The sequence below is a fragment of the Podarcis bocagei genome (genome assembly GCF_964188305.1).
Source record: "Podarcis bocagei genome assembly, chromosome: 10".
NCBI classification, from domain to species: domain Eukaryota; kingdom Metazoa; phylum Chordata; class Lepidosauria; order Squamata; family Lacertidae; genus Podarcis; species Podarcis bocagei.
Genome location: NC_138135.1, coordinates 9,054,572 through 9,072,045, shown reverse-complemented (window position 1 = coordinate 9,072,045; position 17,474 = coordinate 9,054,572). Strand labels below are relative to the sequence as shown.

Sequence of the window (17,474 nt, the reverse complement as noted above, 5' to 3'; positions counted from 1 at the left end):
TTCCGTAGAAGTGTTAGCTTTCAGTAGGAAGATCTCCTAGGCTCATTCAACCATCCAGAGGATGACTTCTGAAAATATTTATGTGGCTGTCCTTGCTTCAGAATGGTGTCAAATTCTGCCCCTTGCTAAAAGCAATCTCATAACACAAAGCCACTGAAACAGTGTACTAGATAACAGCAGAATAAAACGCAAGTTCTTGAAACAAAAAACAATCATGACCAGGAAGGAGGAACGGCGTGGTCTCAGGCGGATACAGTAAACTAGGTCGGCTTACGGTATTGTAATGTGTATGGGTTGCTCATGCGTAAGTTGCCGCCTCTCCAGGCTTTGTTGCCTTGCTAAACCTTTCAGTCTGGGCAGCCCTTCACTTTGTGGCTGCCTCAGTCGCTAGCAGAATCTATCAGTGGGCGTTTCTTAAATCCTTTCCAACATAAAAGTTGTTTGACACCCAGTCTCCTCCTACTCTCTCTGCGCGGAAGTCTTCTGCGCAGGGTGGGCGTGGGTAGCGGAGGACCCGTGCTCTCCCCGCTGGTGTCCGGTGAAGAGTCCTGGAGCCCTCTCGCCAATTCCCCCATCAGCCCCTCTATATCCCTGGTGTTGCGCTGATTAGCTTCCCCATCTGCGGAGCTGCCTCTCTCCCTGCTGGGCCCTTCTCCAGCATCATTTGAGAGCCTTCCCTCCGCCTCTAGCTCCGATGTCAGTTCCCTGACAGGTATGGTTACCAGATTTTTTTCAATGAATCTAGGGACACTTTTTTTTTTGAAGCTGAGTAGCAACAGGGAGTCAGTAGTGGGGATGGTGAGACAAAAGATCTTGGGCCCAAGCACACATGCATATTGTATAAAGGTGCAAAGCCCTTCTTTCGCACCCTGTGAAACATAAATGCAAAGAGTTTTTTAAAAAACTGGGCAACGGCCACCCGCCCGCAACTCCCGAGCCTCCCCCGATCAGTCAAAACAAAGGGGGCAGGAGATCTGTACCACCAGATGTCCCCCGTTCCCCTTCAGCAGTGGCAGCAGCAGCGACAGTCAGCAGCCCAGAGCCAGCCTGGTAGTGCAGTTGGCTCTGGCTGGCCTCATGAGCTGCTTGCTGCTGTGGTGCCCACCAGTTTGCCTCCCAGAAGTCCCTATATGATGTGTCTTGTGCACAACACACCATATGGGGACTTCCGGCGAGGAAAAATGGTGGGCACCATGGCAGCGAGCAGCTCCTGAAGTCAGCCAGAGCCAACTGCGCTACCAGGCTGGCTCCGGACTGCTGAGGCTGCCGCTGCCACGTTTCCCAGGGGCAGATTTGCAAATCTGGGGACATTCCGGGAACGGAATTTATCCAGGGACAGATTTGCAAATCCGGGAACTGTTCCTGGGAACCGGGGATGTCTGGTAACCCTAGCTTACAGCCCAGAGTAGCCTGCTCTGGTGATGGAGAACAGGTCATTTTTCACATAAGGTTGTCTGAGATCATTGCAGAATGCCTGATAACTATCCCAAAGGACTGCAAGGCTTGCTGGAACAAACTTAGAACATCACTGGCCTCATAAAACCTAGTTGTATGATCAAGTTGGCAGCTATATCAAACTACTGGTGCTGGGATAGAAGAGGAATTCATAGATCATAGAATCATAAAATTATAGAGTTGGAAGGGACCCCAAAGGTCCTCTAGTCCAACCCCTGCAATGCAGGAATCTCAGCTAAAGCATCCAGGACAGATGATCATCCAACCTCTGCTTAGAAACCTCCAAGGAAGGAGAGTCTGCAACCTCCCAAGGGAGACTGTTCCACTGTGGAACAGCTCTTACTGTCAGAAAGTTTTTCATATGTTTCGTTGGAATTTCCTTTCTTGTAACTTGAATCCATTGGTTTGTGTCCTACCCTCCAGATCAGGAGAAAACAAGATTGTTTCCTCTTCCATGTGACAGTCCTTGAGATATTTGAAGGTGGCTATCATATTTTCTTTATTATTGCAATATTCTTTTACAATAATTTAGCAAAACTGCGTTTTTAAACATCTCTTGTATAAGAAGTGTTGCAACAGAAAAGGCAAAAGGCTGACATAATTTGCAAAAGATGCAAAAGTCATCCGTTTCCTTAACAAATCTGTATTGCAGGCTAGCTTAGGCAATAAAGTTGGGAGTTAAAATTACTTAAGTTTTCGGAAACAAGTTGTTACATGAGTAACAATAAAAATACAATGACTTGTCATTTGGGGGGGGGGGGAGAAGGAGAAGAAGAGAGACACCTGATTTTACCTAAAGTGCTTTTCTGTCTAGAGGGACTGCTTAATTGTAGTCACAAATCACCTTGAATGCTTTCCTAGAAAGATAAAACAAGTTAAATTTGTATATCACTCGGCAAGCGCTTGCCTCTGAATTGGATATGAGATGGAGCTTTCAGCTTTTCCTCCTGCATTTTTAGGGCTTCCTCCCAGACCCTGTTCTTCTCTCCAGGCATTTCATAGCAGTATGAGAACAGGCAAGAGATCCCCCCCCCCTTCCCGCATTCAGCTTCATTAAGTTTTTGGACCCCCCCCCAGCTCCCCTCATCAACTGGGGCCATGGTCTAGCAACCCAGAAATGTTCCTTGCTTTGCATTTTGATTTGCAGAAATCTCCTTAGCATTTTACAAGAATAAGCACTGCAGTTGTTATGTTAAATAAGTGTAATTACCATGCGTTAAGGGAATTTTCCATCCTTGACTTGCCATATGACTTGCTCTCTCACACTGAGAAAATACACCCCACAGGGCTTTTTACCTTTATGGGTTTTTCCTCCGTTTTCCTCCGCCAGTGCGAGATAGTTTCATTTGGGACCGCTGAGAACAGAGTTTGATTCCCTTGGAAATTTACATCTGGATGGTTCTTTTCTTGATGAAATGGTGTAAGAAAAATTTCCCGCATAGACCTGCATGTCACGTTGGACCCACTCAGCCATATGCAGGATGTCAGCCACAAATTGCGGCTGCCAAGTAATTGAAAGGGACTTTAGCTTTGTCATCTTCTTCCTTCCAGGCAGTGATGGGCTGTTCTGATGCACTGGCTGTCCTCTGGGTGTCCCAATAATGCAAGTATTCCCCCACCGCTTGCCCCAAGCCAGTGTATTCAAGGAGTAATCCCATAAACCCTCTCTGTCCAATGATGCCATTTTAGGTAAAGGTAAAGGACCCCTGGACAGTTAAGTCCAGTCAAAGGCGACTATGGGGGTTGCAGCGTTCATCTCACTTTCAGGCTGAGGGAGCCAATATTTGTCCGCAGACAGCTTTCCAGATCATATGGCCAGCATGACTAAACCGCTTCTGGCACAATGGAACACCGTGATGGAAGCCAGAGTGCACAGAAACACCATTTACCTTCCCGCCGCAGTGGTACCTATTTATCTACTTGCACTGGCATACTTTCAAACTGCTAGGTTGGCAGGAGTTGGGACAGAGCAAGGGGAGCCCACCCCGTTGCGGGGATTCGAACCACCAACCTTCTAATTGGCAAGCCTAAGAGGCTCAGTGGTTTAGACTGCAGTGCCACCCACATCCCTGATGCCATTTTAGGCTCAAACTACACATTATAAAATTGTATGGGGTGTTAGCAGAGGGGTAGTACCTCTGGTGGGGGTCATGTCATGCTCCTTCTGGAATAGTTTGTCTACCTTTAGTCCCCACCCTGCACTCAGCTCTCACCTGTGGCTCCTAAAAACTGTCATCATGCGACAGCAGCCGCACCACGGCAAAGGTTCCCCAGCCCTGTTTTAATGGGAGCTGTACAAATGATAACCTTTTTAAGATAAACGGACTTCTTTCAATTCTAGTAGGAGCGTGTTTCTGAAAGATAAGGTAAGGATTCACCCCTTGTTCCATAAAACGTCTGGAAATGGTTAGCTGAAATCTAGTTCCAATTGACTCGGCAAACATAGTAACAGTGAGTTTCCCCTGCTTTAATGTGTTTCAGATTTATTCAAGAGATTGAGCACGCTTTGGGACTCAGCCCAACTAAGCAGTGCCCACTCCGGGAATTCCTCACCATGTACATCAAGAACATCTTTCTTAGCCAAGTCCTGGGAGAAATCAACAAGGAAATCGAAGGAGTCACCAAGATAACTGAGCCACTGAAGATCCTGGCCAGCGCAGACACCATGAAGATGCTGGGCGTGCAGAGGCCTTTGTTGCAGGTAAGAAAGCGGCAGCATTTCAGAAAGGGGCCTCCCCGCGAAGGCACTGGTGAAGCTTCAATGCTCGATGTTCCCATGCTTGTTTAGAATAAGTTGCGATTCCAATATGCCCTTGAGAAGCCTTCCTTCCAGATTCATCATACATGGTGGAATGTAAGCATTTTTGACAGAGGCATCATGATAGCAGATAGCCCAGTAAAACTCATTCTGAAGGCTGCCTGCACAGCTGCTTCTGCCATAATGAGTTGCTTATGATAATGAGGCCATTCCTGGGATTGGCCTTCTCTCTCGCTTCTGGGGGAGATCACTTGTGGCTCTCCCAAGAAAATGTCATTACCAGCCGCGATGGCATACTGTTCTCATCTTGTCAAATTACTGTACATTAATCAGATGGATGTTGGTGACGAGAGATGTTCAAATGGCCACGGAGAGCTGCCAAGCGAGTTTTGTTGTTTAGTGCCATAAACAAATGAGTTTTCTTTCAGGTCCATTTGCAGCCATAATCAGAAACTATTAGGCTGCAGTCGTAGCCGATCAATTGTGCATTCCATGCTTCTCAAGGGTGAACGTGACCTTTGAGACACGAGTGAAAATTCTGATCAATAGATAATACTTTGTGCAATGTAGTGATTTTCAGTCTCATCTGAAGTGCTTTTTTATATATTTGCACCCCTATATATGTATGTGTAAGCGTAAATTATTGGTGGCTAAACTGAGACACCAAGAGGTTGTTTAAGACTAGGGGTAACCTGGCTGCAATCACAGGCATAGTTTGAGGTTAACCCACAATTAAGGGCAAACAGAGAAATGCAAATTTATTTGGGGTGTTTATGCCTTCATTTCCCCCCATTGATCCCAATTTGAATACCCACAGCAAATAATTGCACTATCAGTGTAAAAATAGCACATTTAAAAGCAACCATGTTCACTGGTTGTTGCTAATTTACAAATACAGTTTTATTCTTCGTATTCCATCTACAATTATTTGGTCAACTTAGGTAGGTTTTTTTTTTTAAAAAAAGAGTTGTGTGCTTTCTTTGGTACCTTGTTGTTAAACCAAGATAGATAATTTACAAGTACATTCAATAGGGAGCATGCAGAACATAGTACAGGTGTGTTAATGAGACCTGCAAAATCTTTCTAAGGCTTTCTGCTGGCTCCCAACAGAATAAGAGCTAACCCAAGGAGGGGAAAATACCTTCCTCGTGAAACTGCAAGAAAGGAAAGGCATGTTTCTTTTTAGTTGTGACTTGGACTGAATCTAGACTGCCTGGACATACTGATGGATTGTATGTGGTCTGAAATATTGAGACTCAATCCAGACAAGACAGAAGGGCAGTAGGCAAGCCTGTTCTGGATGAAAAAGAAGCACTAGGTTCACTCACAACCTGAAGGGTATTTTGGACCCAGCATTACTCCTGGAGGGTCAAGTGGCTGCATTGGCTATAAGCCTTTGTGGAGGAGAAGGGGGAGGATCTGGCCCCAGTGATTCATGCCTGAATCATCTCTTCCTTTAGGTTATTGCAGTGTGCTCTGTGTGGGGCTGCCCTTGAAGAGTTTCCAGAAACCTCAGCTAGTGCAAAATGCGGCAGCCAGACTGTGACTGGTGTGCACTTTATGAACCAAATGGACAGTATCAATTACCCTGCCTTTCAGTCTGAGCACAACTGAAGATGCTTGTTCTGTTCTATAAAACCCTAAATGATTTGGGGCCAGGATAACTGGAAGCTACTTTCAAGAAGAGGCTGGACATGGACACTGTTACTTTCTACAGTGTTTGTACTCCTGCTTACAGCCTTAATTTTGGACCCAGGGCAGGCAAACCTTGGGGATGCATGCGCAGTTTCACACAAGTGTTTTCCAGTGTTCTGGACATATTACCTAGTGCAACTTGGATAGAACAAAATATGGCATTTCCCTTGTCCAGTGACCTGGTCCCAGAGCTAGAGGCTGCAGGGCAAGCAGATGGAGAACTGGGTCTAGGTCAGGTTCCAGAGATTCCTGGATTGCAGGGGGTTGGGCTAGATGACTTTCAGGGTCTCTTCCAACTCTACAATTCTATGTTTCTATGATCCTTTAAGTAGAAACAAGGCCTTCTGCACACAGCATTGCAGCTGTTGTTGTTGCATCATTGCAACTGTTTTGGAGTGTTATTTATCAAACAGTTACTGTAGATAGAGCAGTAAAACCAACAAAACATTCTCACAATCTGGTACTGACACACACAGATGTGCATGTGCAAGCTCACACACAGATATTCACATACAAATATGCTTTTCCATCGGCACATCTTGACATTTGGTTTATACCCAGCTTTTCAGCTGACCTGGCCTCAGACACACACTGTGTGATGGATTATTTTAATTAGCCCAACGGCATGGACAAGCTTGCCTTCACAAGGCAAATATTGTGCTCATAAATCTTCATTTTTACCCCTTCGACCATATCTGTGTAGCTGCTCTCATCCCCTTGTCCACATCCAGGAGCCGTTTTGCTGGGAACTGCTTAGATTTGATTAAAGGTGTTTCTTGGTTCAGACCAAGGCTGAAATTCTGAGAATGAATGAGCTGCCATTAACCACATTGGAACGGATGCCCACCTAAGTCATTAGTCGACCAGTGTTTGGTATTGGGTGCCAAAGGGAAATATTAGTAATCTGTATCCATCAGCTCTAGATTTCAAAACTCTGATATTTAACCTTTCACCAGCAGGTATTGATATTTCTGCCCTCAATTTCTTGATCTGAACCCCATAGCCACAACATCCTGCCATCAGTTCTAATGACCAGTAGTGCATCCAGTTGTAGGAGTATCCTACTGGTTAGTGAAGGCAATAATTAATCAGTGCTGTGCTCTGTTGTTGGTAGTTGTGAATTTCGATCTCATCTGAAGTTCTCAGAGGGTGACGGGAAATACAGAACAGCTGTCTTCCATGGTAGACTGGGAACCAGTTAGAGGAGGGTACCCACAAATCAAGAGTCCTCTTCCACACCACCACCCTCAGTCTTACTTCATTTGTTCCGTTTCCCAGTGTGGTATAGTGGTTAAGACTGGTAGCCTCGTAATCTGGTGAACCAGGTTCGCTTCCCCATTCCTCCACATGCAGCTGCTGGGTGACCTTGGGCTAGTCAAACTTCTCTGAAGTTTCTCAGCCTCACTCACCTCACAGAGTGAGTATCTGAAGAAGTGTGCATGCACACGAAAGCTCATACCAAGAACTAACTTTGTTGGTCTTTAAGGTGCTACTGGAAGGAATTTTTTTATTTTCACCTCACAGAGTGTTTGTTGTGCGGGAGGAAGGGAAATGTTAGCCGCTTTGAGATTCCTTCGGGTAGTGATAAAGCGGGATGTCAAATCCAAACTCTTCTTCCTTCCTTTGATGCTTGATTGTATATCTCTGAATTGTTCAAAAACCAGAACTCTTGCCAGTCACATAAAATGCTCATAACATAAAACAGCATATATAAATGCAGAGAGATACACTCGTTTGGAAAATTGCCTGAGATAAATAAGAAATTGTGCATGAAATCAAGGAAGAGGCTGGACAGCGGCACCAACCCCAGAGTAAACATTGGTTGCGTCACACATTCAGTCGATTACTCATCTCTTGATGACTGTCAGCTGAATATGTGAAATGTCTTACTCTCAGCTGAAAACTTGTGTTTGAGTTGGCATCAGGTGGTATCATAGTTCTCATGGCAGTGATTCATCTAATAGCTCATTTGCACAAAGAAGCCATCACTTGATGCTGTGGTCAAGTTTCAAACATGCATAAGGGCCTTTCCATACACTGGACAGTGGGAACCCTGGGTTTCCCATTAAAGCCACAGTTTTCAGGCACCCTGCTATGGCTCCCTAATGAGGGGTTCTGTATGAAAAATGTTTGCAAGCACAAGTTTACATTGTTCACACTTTACATTTTTTCTGGTTTTCCAAGTACTTTTCAATGTGAAGTAGAAGGCTGGTAGAAGGACTTCTGCGAGTCTACACGTTGCAAAGCATCTGCTACTACATAGCTTCAGGTTTCCAAGTTCCTCCTAGCTCATAAGGCACATAACTTTACCTAGTTGTTTTGTGGGCTTTGTTTTTCAAGTAATATGAAATCCGACAGCAAATTCTTGCAGAGACAAACGAAAGATTCATCACTTTTCAAACAAAGCTAGATAAGTTATCTTTTGTTTTGTTTTTTTAAAGATATTTATTAAAAGTTTTTAAGATATAACAAGAAAAATAAAAAATAAACATACAAAATAAAAAACAGTTAAAAACACACATTAATTTTCAATAACATATCTTCCATACACTTATTTCCTCGGACCTCCTCATACCTCCCTTCTTTGTATTCCAGTTCGATTTGTTAGTTCAGCAAATCCTTACCATTAAACTTTTACCCATTTGTAAAAAAAATTCATATCTCTTAAAGCATTACAGCTGGAATCCGCTTAGTTTCTATCCAACATCCTTCTAACATTCATTAATTTTACAATGTTTCTGTTAAGTAGTCTTTGAATTTCTTCCAGTCTTCTTTCACCGACTCTTCTCCCTGGTCTCGGATTCTAGATAAGTTATCTTTTGAAGCACACACACACACACACACACACACACACACACACGGCACAACTGAGAGGGAGGATTTTGCCAAGAAATACCAAAGCTGAAATTGCACAAGTGCTGTGGTCCCAGTGTTCATTTCTAACATGTTGGTGCTAAATAGCACCTAAGGAATGTGAAGTCTGTCAATTAAAAAAACCTGCCTCTTATTTTCTGTGGCAGAAAATAAATAATGCCTTTTGAGTTTCAAAGATTGCACACATACATGACCACATGGCTGCACTCTTGAAGATTCAAAATTTGGTGGAATCTTTGAGATGCTTTGATGAGTGTGATATGAGCTCTTGATTTGTAAAGACGCTTTAATGGATGTAGTCAGTAGAATAATCAAACAGGACTGTAGGGTTCAGAGCAGCTCTGCCAGGGCCCCGGTGTCACCTTACCCACCCACCAACCACCCAGTAAGTCGGGAGCTCATTGCTTTTCCAAGCATGCTGTTACTCACCTGAGACCCCACCACTGCCACCATGGCAGTCTATAGCAGTGTTTCCCAACCACTGTTCCGCGGCACACTAGTGTGCCGCGAGATGTTGCCTGGTGTGCCGCGAGATGTTGCCTGGAGGGAGGCGGGTGAGTCGGGCGGCGAGAGGTGGGGCGGCGACGGCGAGGAGAGGCCGCCCAGCGCGGGGCTCTCGCCGTCTGCCTGCCTGGCTGCCTGCGAGCTTGGCGGGCAGCGCCTCCGTCCGCAGCGCCCGCCTTGCGGCTCTCATTCCCTGCCCCTGCCAAAGCTCACCCAGCCAAGCCGCGCTCTCCTTCCTGCCTCGCTTTGCTGCCTCCTCCCCACCCCCAAAGCTTGGAGGTTCCCCGGCAAGGGGGAGGGAAAAAAATTGAAACTTACACTTTCGTGCGTCCCTCCCGGCGTGACGCTGCACGCTGACGTCACGGGGCTGTAATGGTGGTGTGCCTCGAGATTTTTTTCATCAAACAAGTGTGCCTTTGCCCAAAAAAGGTTGGGAAACACTGGTCTATAGGCATACCTGATCAATCTGTTGGGTGGCCAGTTTTATTGGGAGGTCTAAGACTAAGATGCACACTTACTTTTCAAGGGATATGTGGAAAAATAGAGGGGGGCAGCTTTTGCCATTTCTAACCCTCCACTACAACTTGTGGAAGCAAATTCCATAGTTTAGCTATGTAATATGTGAGGTATTTTCTGTTTGTCTGTCCTGAATCTCCCAATATTTAGCTTCATTGAATGTCCCTTAGGTCTAATATAATTTAATGCACTTCTATCATGTCCCCTCTTACCGTATAGCGGCAGGTGTTGCACCTGCCTTGATTAGTAATATAGACAACGCAGACCAACTTAAAACTTTGCCCCAACTTATGGCAAACCTGTAGTATAGACAAGCCCTCAACCTCTAGCAAAAAAATGCCACTTTGGTTTTATTTCCCCCCGTTTATTCATGGGGACATACCACTCACTTTAACTGTTGTTGCAAAAAAATTGAAACTAAGATTCTCAAATCCTGCATTTTTGCGCTGAAGGCTATACAATATGCCCTGTAATGTAGAAAACGCCATGAAGCCTCCAGATCCCTTGACAGTAAATATGTAGTTAGTATACTTCATTGCCAGCTGTCCGACTCTGGTGACATTTCAGTGTTGACAGAATATCTGTCCAGTATAAATAATAATTTGACCTTAATAACTGATCATGAAAAAAGTCCAGAAAAGGTCAGCCAGATGGACTGAGATGCAGACGTTAAAGGCCTTGAACAGACGTAGGAGGTTCCTTCAAATATGTAATTTGGAATCTTTGAGACCTTCATGTGGTCAGAAGATGCTCTGTGACTATATTTGCTGTTGATTCTGACAGCTGCTAAAGCTGCCTGGGTTTTGACTTCCAGTCTGGTCTCCATGCCCCACACGCTCCCCCCTGGGCACATGCCTGCCCATTGGCTCACTCACTCTTCAGAAACACCTGGCAGCTTCCAACAGTAGAAGAGGACTAAGAAATATGCTACACTTTCTCTGTGACTTTTTGTTCCTTGTGTGAATGAAGACGCCAGTGGCATTACAAGAAGTTGCAAGGGGCTTCTCCACCAATGGCTCCACCCGAAGCCACCTGAAGGCTTCCAGCTACATGGAGACTCCTTTGTAGCTACTTAACCTGCATTGCATTTGACATACAGTGCAGTGGTGATGCAAGTCAGATTTTAGGTGGGGCTAGGGAAGATAATCTACCTTTAACATGGCCTAACAATGCTGCCATAGATGTCATTTAAAGGTAAAGGGACCCCTGACCGTTAGGTCCAGTCGTGGACGACTCTGGGGTTGCAGCACTCATCTCACTTTATTGGCCAGCATGACCAAGCCACTTCTGGTGAACCAGAACAGCGCACGGAAACGCCGTTTACCTTCCCACCGGAGCGGTACCTGTTTATCTTCTTGCACTTTGACATGCTTTTGAACTGCTAAGTTGGCAGGAGCAGGGACCAAGCAACGGGAGCTCACCCCGTCGCGGGGATTCGAACCGCCGACCTTCTGATCAGCAAGCCCTAGCCTCTGTGGTTTAACCCACAGCGCCACCCGCGGCGCATGTTAATAATAATAATAATTATTATTATTATTTATACCCCGCCCATCTGGCTGGGTTTCCCCAGCCACTCTGGGCGTCTTCCAACCAAATAATAAAAACAATACAGCATCAAACTTTAAAAGCTTCCCTAAACAGGGCCATCTTCAGTTTTCTTTTAAAAGTAAAATAGTTGCTTATTGCCTTGACATCTGCTGGGAGGGCGTTCCACAGGGCGGGTGCCACTACCGAGAAGACCCTCTGCCTAGTTCCCTGTAACCTCACTTCTCCCAGTGAGGGAACTGCCAGAAGGCCCTCGGAGCTGGACTTCAGTTTCTGGCCTGGACGATGGGATTGGAGATGCTCCTTCAGGTATACAGGACCGAGGCCGTTTAGGGCTTTAAAGGTCAGCACCAACACTTTGAATTGTGCTCGGAAACAAACTAGGAGCCAATGATGATCTTTCAGGACCCGTGTTATATGGTCTCAGCGGCCACTCCCAGCCACCAGTCTGACCAGTCATGTTATGTTTTAAGTAGACAAAATGAAGATGGATTGCCACTCTGTTCTTGAGCACCACCAGACTTCACAGTAAGCATTTCTTTCATGGTGCCAAAGTTGCTGTTGGATCTCTCCCCTTTATTGCCAAGGAGCACTTTAGAAAGATGACTAGCTTCTGAAGATGAATTACCTCCATTCCAAGTTAATTTCTGTTTCCCAGCAGGACCCCAGCTGAACCCCGCTGGGTCTGGAAATGCCACTGATTGGGTAATGGATGAGTGCTTTGCGGATGGCTGTGCCCGCGCTCGCCTGGTGCCAGCTTAGGCTTCCCCGGTGCCCTTCATTTCCCGCTTTGCAGCCAGCCTCGCTAGAGCTAAATGGATTTTTTCACAGGACAGTAACTTGACTGTCGTTAGCATGGGGGAAATAATGTATGAGAGCAAGACAGAATTGAAATGCTTACTCTGTGAAATCCACAACTGCCTGGGAGTTCTGTAGAGCAAGATCGGCAGGAAGCCATCTGCACTGGTAGCAGACATAAATCAGGAAGGGAAAAAGCCAGTCCGTCTATGGGCCTTCTTAGAATAGCTACACGGTTCCATAGGCACCATTGGCTCAGACCAGTGCCAAAACTCAGGACATTTCGACATACTCTAAGGAGCATAAGAGTTGCCCAACTGGGTCTACCAAGGTCCATCAACATAGATACACATTCTGTTCCTGAAAGATTTTATGGGCTTTTGTTTCTGGACTCTCGTTATGTGCCTCAGGGTCGGAACTGTAAGAGATAAATATTTTAAATAAACAAATGGCAAGTCAGATGCCCTGGGAAGCTTGGAAGCATGGTGATAATCATCCTTTGCTTCATCCCTGGCATTCAGTGCCCAAGTTATGAGGCCTTTGATCATTTTGAACTTTTGTGGCTACGGCTTTGGAGAGGTTAGTTCTGAGCGAAAATCCTACCTCAACTTCCATAGTGAGTTTGGCCTCCACAGTTCCACACCACCCCATTTGCCAAGGGACACCTCCAAAATTTAAGTCAACTGTGCTGGCTGGGGCCAATGGGAGTTGTAGATCAAAACATCTGGATGGCAGCAGGTTGGTGAAGCTGGTCTAATACTTGTTAAAAAGAAAGTAAGAAGCCATGGGGTAGGCTCAGTCAGTGGGATCATGGGTTCCAGCCCCATGTTGGGTGAAAGATTCCTGCCTTGCTGGGGGTTGGACTAGATGACCCTCATAATCGCTTCCAACTCTACAATTTTATGAATTTAAGTGAGTTCCACAAACTGAGTTGTACTGTGTGAAGCAATTTTTCTGCTCTTCAGCCTACTGCCTGTCCATTACAGTCCTACATTTAATATTTATTCTTTCCACATAAACCTGTATCATGTTTCTCCCTCAGTAATCTATTTTTTTAAAAAAATAAAAAATAGTACAATATTTGCAGCCAGTCTACAACCTGGAAGTTCAGAGAGCAGTAACAGTTTGCTAGGGGGGAAAATACTGATATTATATATATATATAGAGAGAGAGAGAGAGAGAGAGATGAGGCAGACACCTCTCTACTGTTTTCTGCTCCTGCTTGTTGAAGCAAACCTATCCAACCATGTAGATGCTGACATGGTTTAATCTATTTTACTGTTAATTTTAAGTATTTATAAAGTGTGTTGATCATTTTTACCTTTTTTATTGATACCCTTGTATTTCTTTTAAACGCCTTAGAGGTTTTATTACAGTCAAGAGGTATATAAATTTTGTTAAATAAGCAAATAAAAAATAGACTGCCTATGTGCATCCAGTCTTGCAGCGTTATAGCTGGCAGTGACCCTCCAGGATCACCTAATTCCCAGGATTCTGGTATGTGTTGCTCGTATCTTGATCTCAGTGGCCTGCAGACCACTCTTATGGTCACTGCAAACATTTTTAGTAGTGTTTTTCCTGCAAATGAGCTTTTGCACTACCACACACAAATTATAGGTAAAGGTAAAGGGACCCCTGACCATTAGGTCCAGTCACGGACGACTCTGGGGTTGCGGTGCTCATCTTGCTTTATTGGCCGAGGGAGCTGACGTACAGCTTCCGGGTCATGTGGCCAGCGGGACTAAGCTGGAAACGCCGTTTAGCTTCCCACCGGAGCGGTACCTATTTATCTACTTGTACTTTGATGTGCTTTTGAACTGCTAGGTTGGCAGGAGCAGGGACCGAGCAACGGGAGCTCACCCCATCACGGGGATTCAAACTGCTGACCTTCTGATCGGCAAGTCCTAGGCACTGTGGTTTAACCCACAGCGCCACCCACGTCCCTTAGTGTTTTTCTTGCAAATGAGCTTTTGCACTACTACACACAAATTATAGAGGCTCACTAAATTTCACATCAGGAAAATAATCCCAGCACTGCAACTGGCACCCAAGTATGTTTGTGTGCCAGGTGCTGGGGGTGGGGGAACCCAAAGCATTGGGTTCCTTGAACCCAGGTGGCTGAACTCAGGCTGGGCATGTTAGCCAGATAGACTGATGCAGATGTTGTGAAGGCAATTTTGCCTCTGGTGCTATCTTTCCTAGCAGTGTTCACACCAGTCTTGAAATCCTGTCAATCCCTGTGATTATCACAAAGTAGTATGGCCTTAGGCTCAAAGAGAGGGCTGGGGAAGGCTGCTTGTCTCTGCCTATAATGAAATGACCTTTGAGTGAATGACAAGTGTGAGGAAGATTGGAAGAGAAATTAAGTGTGCTCTGTACCAGAAGCCATCCCATTCTGCACCAGCAAGCAGGCCTTCCCGCCTGGATTCTGTGATCAGAGTGAATTGTGCATGTGCTGCCAATTCTGTATGTATTCAAATAGAGTGTAAACGATAACGATGACAAATTCTATGAAATTACAATCTTGCCCTGTTCCTCTGTCTATTATTATACATGTAGATGGGCGGTACACTGGGCATTGGTTTAGAGTAAAGCAAGTCCACCCATGTTTTAAAAGTTCCTGTTCCTTTTCTTTATTGTAGCATCCTTGATACAGATTTCCAGTTCATTCTTATCAAAGGCTTTTTCCACACCCAGGAAAATAAAGGCTGGTAGTTGTTTGTTTATTACATAGTTCTGTTCAATCCACTGCCTTCTTGGCACTAGATTGTAATTTTCTGTTCCATATAAACATTGTTTGGTCCTGGTGTATGCATATTGGAGTAATATTGCTTAACCTGTTTGCCAATAGAGGGCTCCATATTTTTACATCTTGATTAAGGAGGGAAATCGGTCCATCTGATTGTGGAATCGTCAAATCTTTTCCTGCTTTTGGAAGTACTTTTGCAATCACTTCTGACTATGATGTTGGCAAATTTCCCATTTGCAAAGGCTTATTTATCATTTTCCCGTAATGTAAGTGCTTTTTCCCCGAAAAAGATTTTTAAAAACTCAGCCCATCTGGTCCTGATGCTTTGTTATGAAGTCAGCTATTATCTCATTAATTTCCTTTCCCATTATTAGGACTCCCAACATTACTATATCTCCATTAGTGACTTTGGGCACAGTGATTGTAGAAAATATTCTATTATCTGTTTTGTTGACGGGTGTTTCCTGGTACTTGGTAAACTTGCCAAATATGTTCACTTATATCTTGTGAGGTTTCTATTTTTTTTTTTTAATAAAAAAATTTTATTCAGATTTCACACAAAAAATTTACAGACAAACCAACACAAACCAACACAAAACAGAACAAAAACATGTAGAATTTCAAATCCTTATTTTCATATAACTTATTTCCCAGACTCCCCATGCCTCCCCTTACTGCATTCTAATTTCAAACTTTTTTTCCCAACAAATTCTTACTCTCAATCTTCTCAGATTTATAACCTCCTTTCTTCTTTTTAATCTTAATCTTTACAGCTGTAAACCCCTTAATTGATAATACCAGCGCCATTCTAGCACTCATTAATTTTACAGTATTTCTTAAGATAATTCTTAAATTTTCTCCAATCCTCTTCCACCGCCTCTTTTCCCTGGTCTCGGATTCTGCCGGTCATTTCTGCCAGTCCCATATAGTCTATCACCTTCATCTGCCATTCTTCCAAGGTGGGTAGCTCTTCCATCTTCCAATACTTTGCAATGAGTATTCTTGCTGCTGTTGTAGCATACATAAAAAAGTTCTATCTTTCTTTGACACCAATTGGCCGACAATGCCCAAGAGAAAGGCTTCTGGTTTCTTAGGGAAAGTACATTTAAGTACCTTTTTCATTTCATTATATATCATTTCCCAGAAGACCTTAATCCTTGGGCACGTCCACCAAAGGTGAAAGAACTTACCTTCAATTTCTTTACATTTCCAACATTTGTTATCAGGCAAATGGTAAATCTTTGCAAGCTTGACTGGGGTCATGTACCACCTATAAACCATTTTCATAATATTTTCCTTTAAGGCATTGCATGCCGTAAATTTCATACCGGTGGTCCACAACTGTTCCCAGTCAGCAAACATAATGTTATGACCAATATCTTGAGCCCACTTAATCATAGCTGATTTAACTGTTTCATCCTGCGTATTCCATTTCAACAGCAAGTTATACATCTTTGACAAATTCTTAGTATTGGGTTCTAACAATTCTGTTTCTAATTTTGACTTTTCCACCTGGAAGCCAATTTTCCTGTCTATATCTTGTGAGGTTTCAACTGTTTAATTGATGGTGTTAGGCATGGCACTTGTACTTTTTTAAGTATGTTGATAATGGCGTTTATCAATGCCATTGATAAACCTTTAAGTTTTGAAGGTTTATTCCCATATTGAAGCCATTTTTGTTTGATATTCTTAGTATATTTTTCTACTTTACTCAGTTGCATTTGTTGTTACAATGCTCTTAAGAGGTTCAGTTGTTCTCCCCTTCCTGTTTCTGTTTCTGTTCATATTCTTTTCCTGGATTTTTAAAATAAATTCTTCCGCTGATTGACGGCGCTTCAGGAGCCCCAAGCATACTGCTCCTGAAGTCTTAATGCTCAGCAGGATTTCAAAGCTGAGGGCAGGGCTCTTTGCAAATCCTTCAAAGGGGCTTGCAAAGAACTTTGTGTGCACTTTGAATTAATCCATTGATTTGGGGGACTTCAAAGCACCATATCATGTGAAGCCCACCTGCCAAATTTGGCCCAGAAGGGACAGGGGCAATAGGGACCTGATGTGCTGACCAAACCCAATTTTCTCCCTTCTCTAGTTCAAGGGGCCCCCATAGAGAAGGGGCTTTGGCTTTGGGGCAGCCTTTCAAAATGGCTGCAGTTTTCCTCAGAGCTGTCCTTCTTCAAGCTCTTGTTTTAATTGAAGTTACAGAAGCGTTTGGAGCCTCTGATGTTTTTCGCTGCTTCAAAGCAAGGATTGCGAGCTCTGGAAGTCCTTTTCTGGGCCCAATATCTCTAGCCAAGAGATAACGAGAGGTAGTTATGGATAGATAAATATAATAGATATTGATGTATTTGTATGATAAAGTACCAAAAAGCAGAATGGGTGCATAAGAAAGATTATGGACTGGCAGGCCCAGTCACACACTTATAATCTAAAGAGAGATACAACACATGAGGATGAAAAGGTGGAAAATGGAAGGCATGCAGGAAGCAAATCTTACAGGAAGGCCCGAGTAAGAAGATGAGTCCTGTCTCTCTCCTGGAAAATGTGGAAAAGAGTAAAGCAGGTGTCAAAGAAGGGCTGTTGCCC

At 44.1% G+C, this 17,474-nt stretch overlaps 1 protein-coding gene across 1 annotated transcript in view; it reads left to right on the top strand.

Moving 5' to 3' along the window:
- The window catches only part of EXOC4 (exocyst complex component 4), a 353,985-nt gene that overhangs the window by 271,665 nt on the left and 64,846 nt on the right, over nucleotides 1-17,474 (top strand). Inside the window, exon 11 of the mRNA XM_081209899.1 lies at nucleotides 3,937-4,156. Coding sequence (XP_081066025.1) covers nucleotides 3,937-4,156 — 220 coding nt within the window. The remainder of the gene's footprint in view (nucleotides 1-3,936; nucleotides 4,157-17,474) is intronic.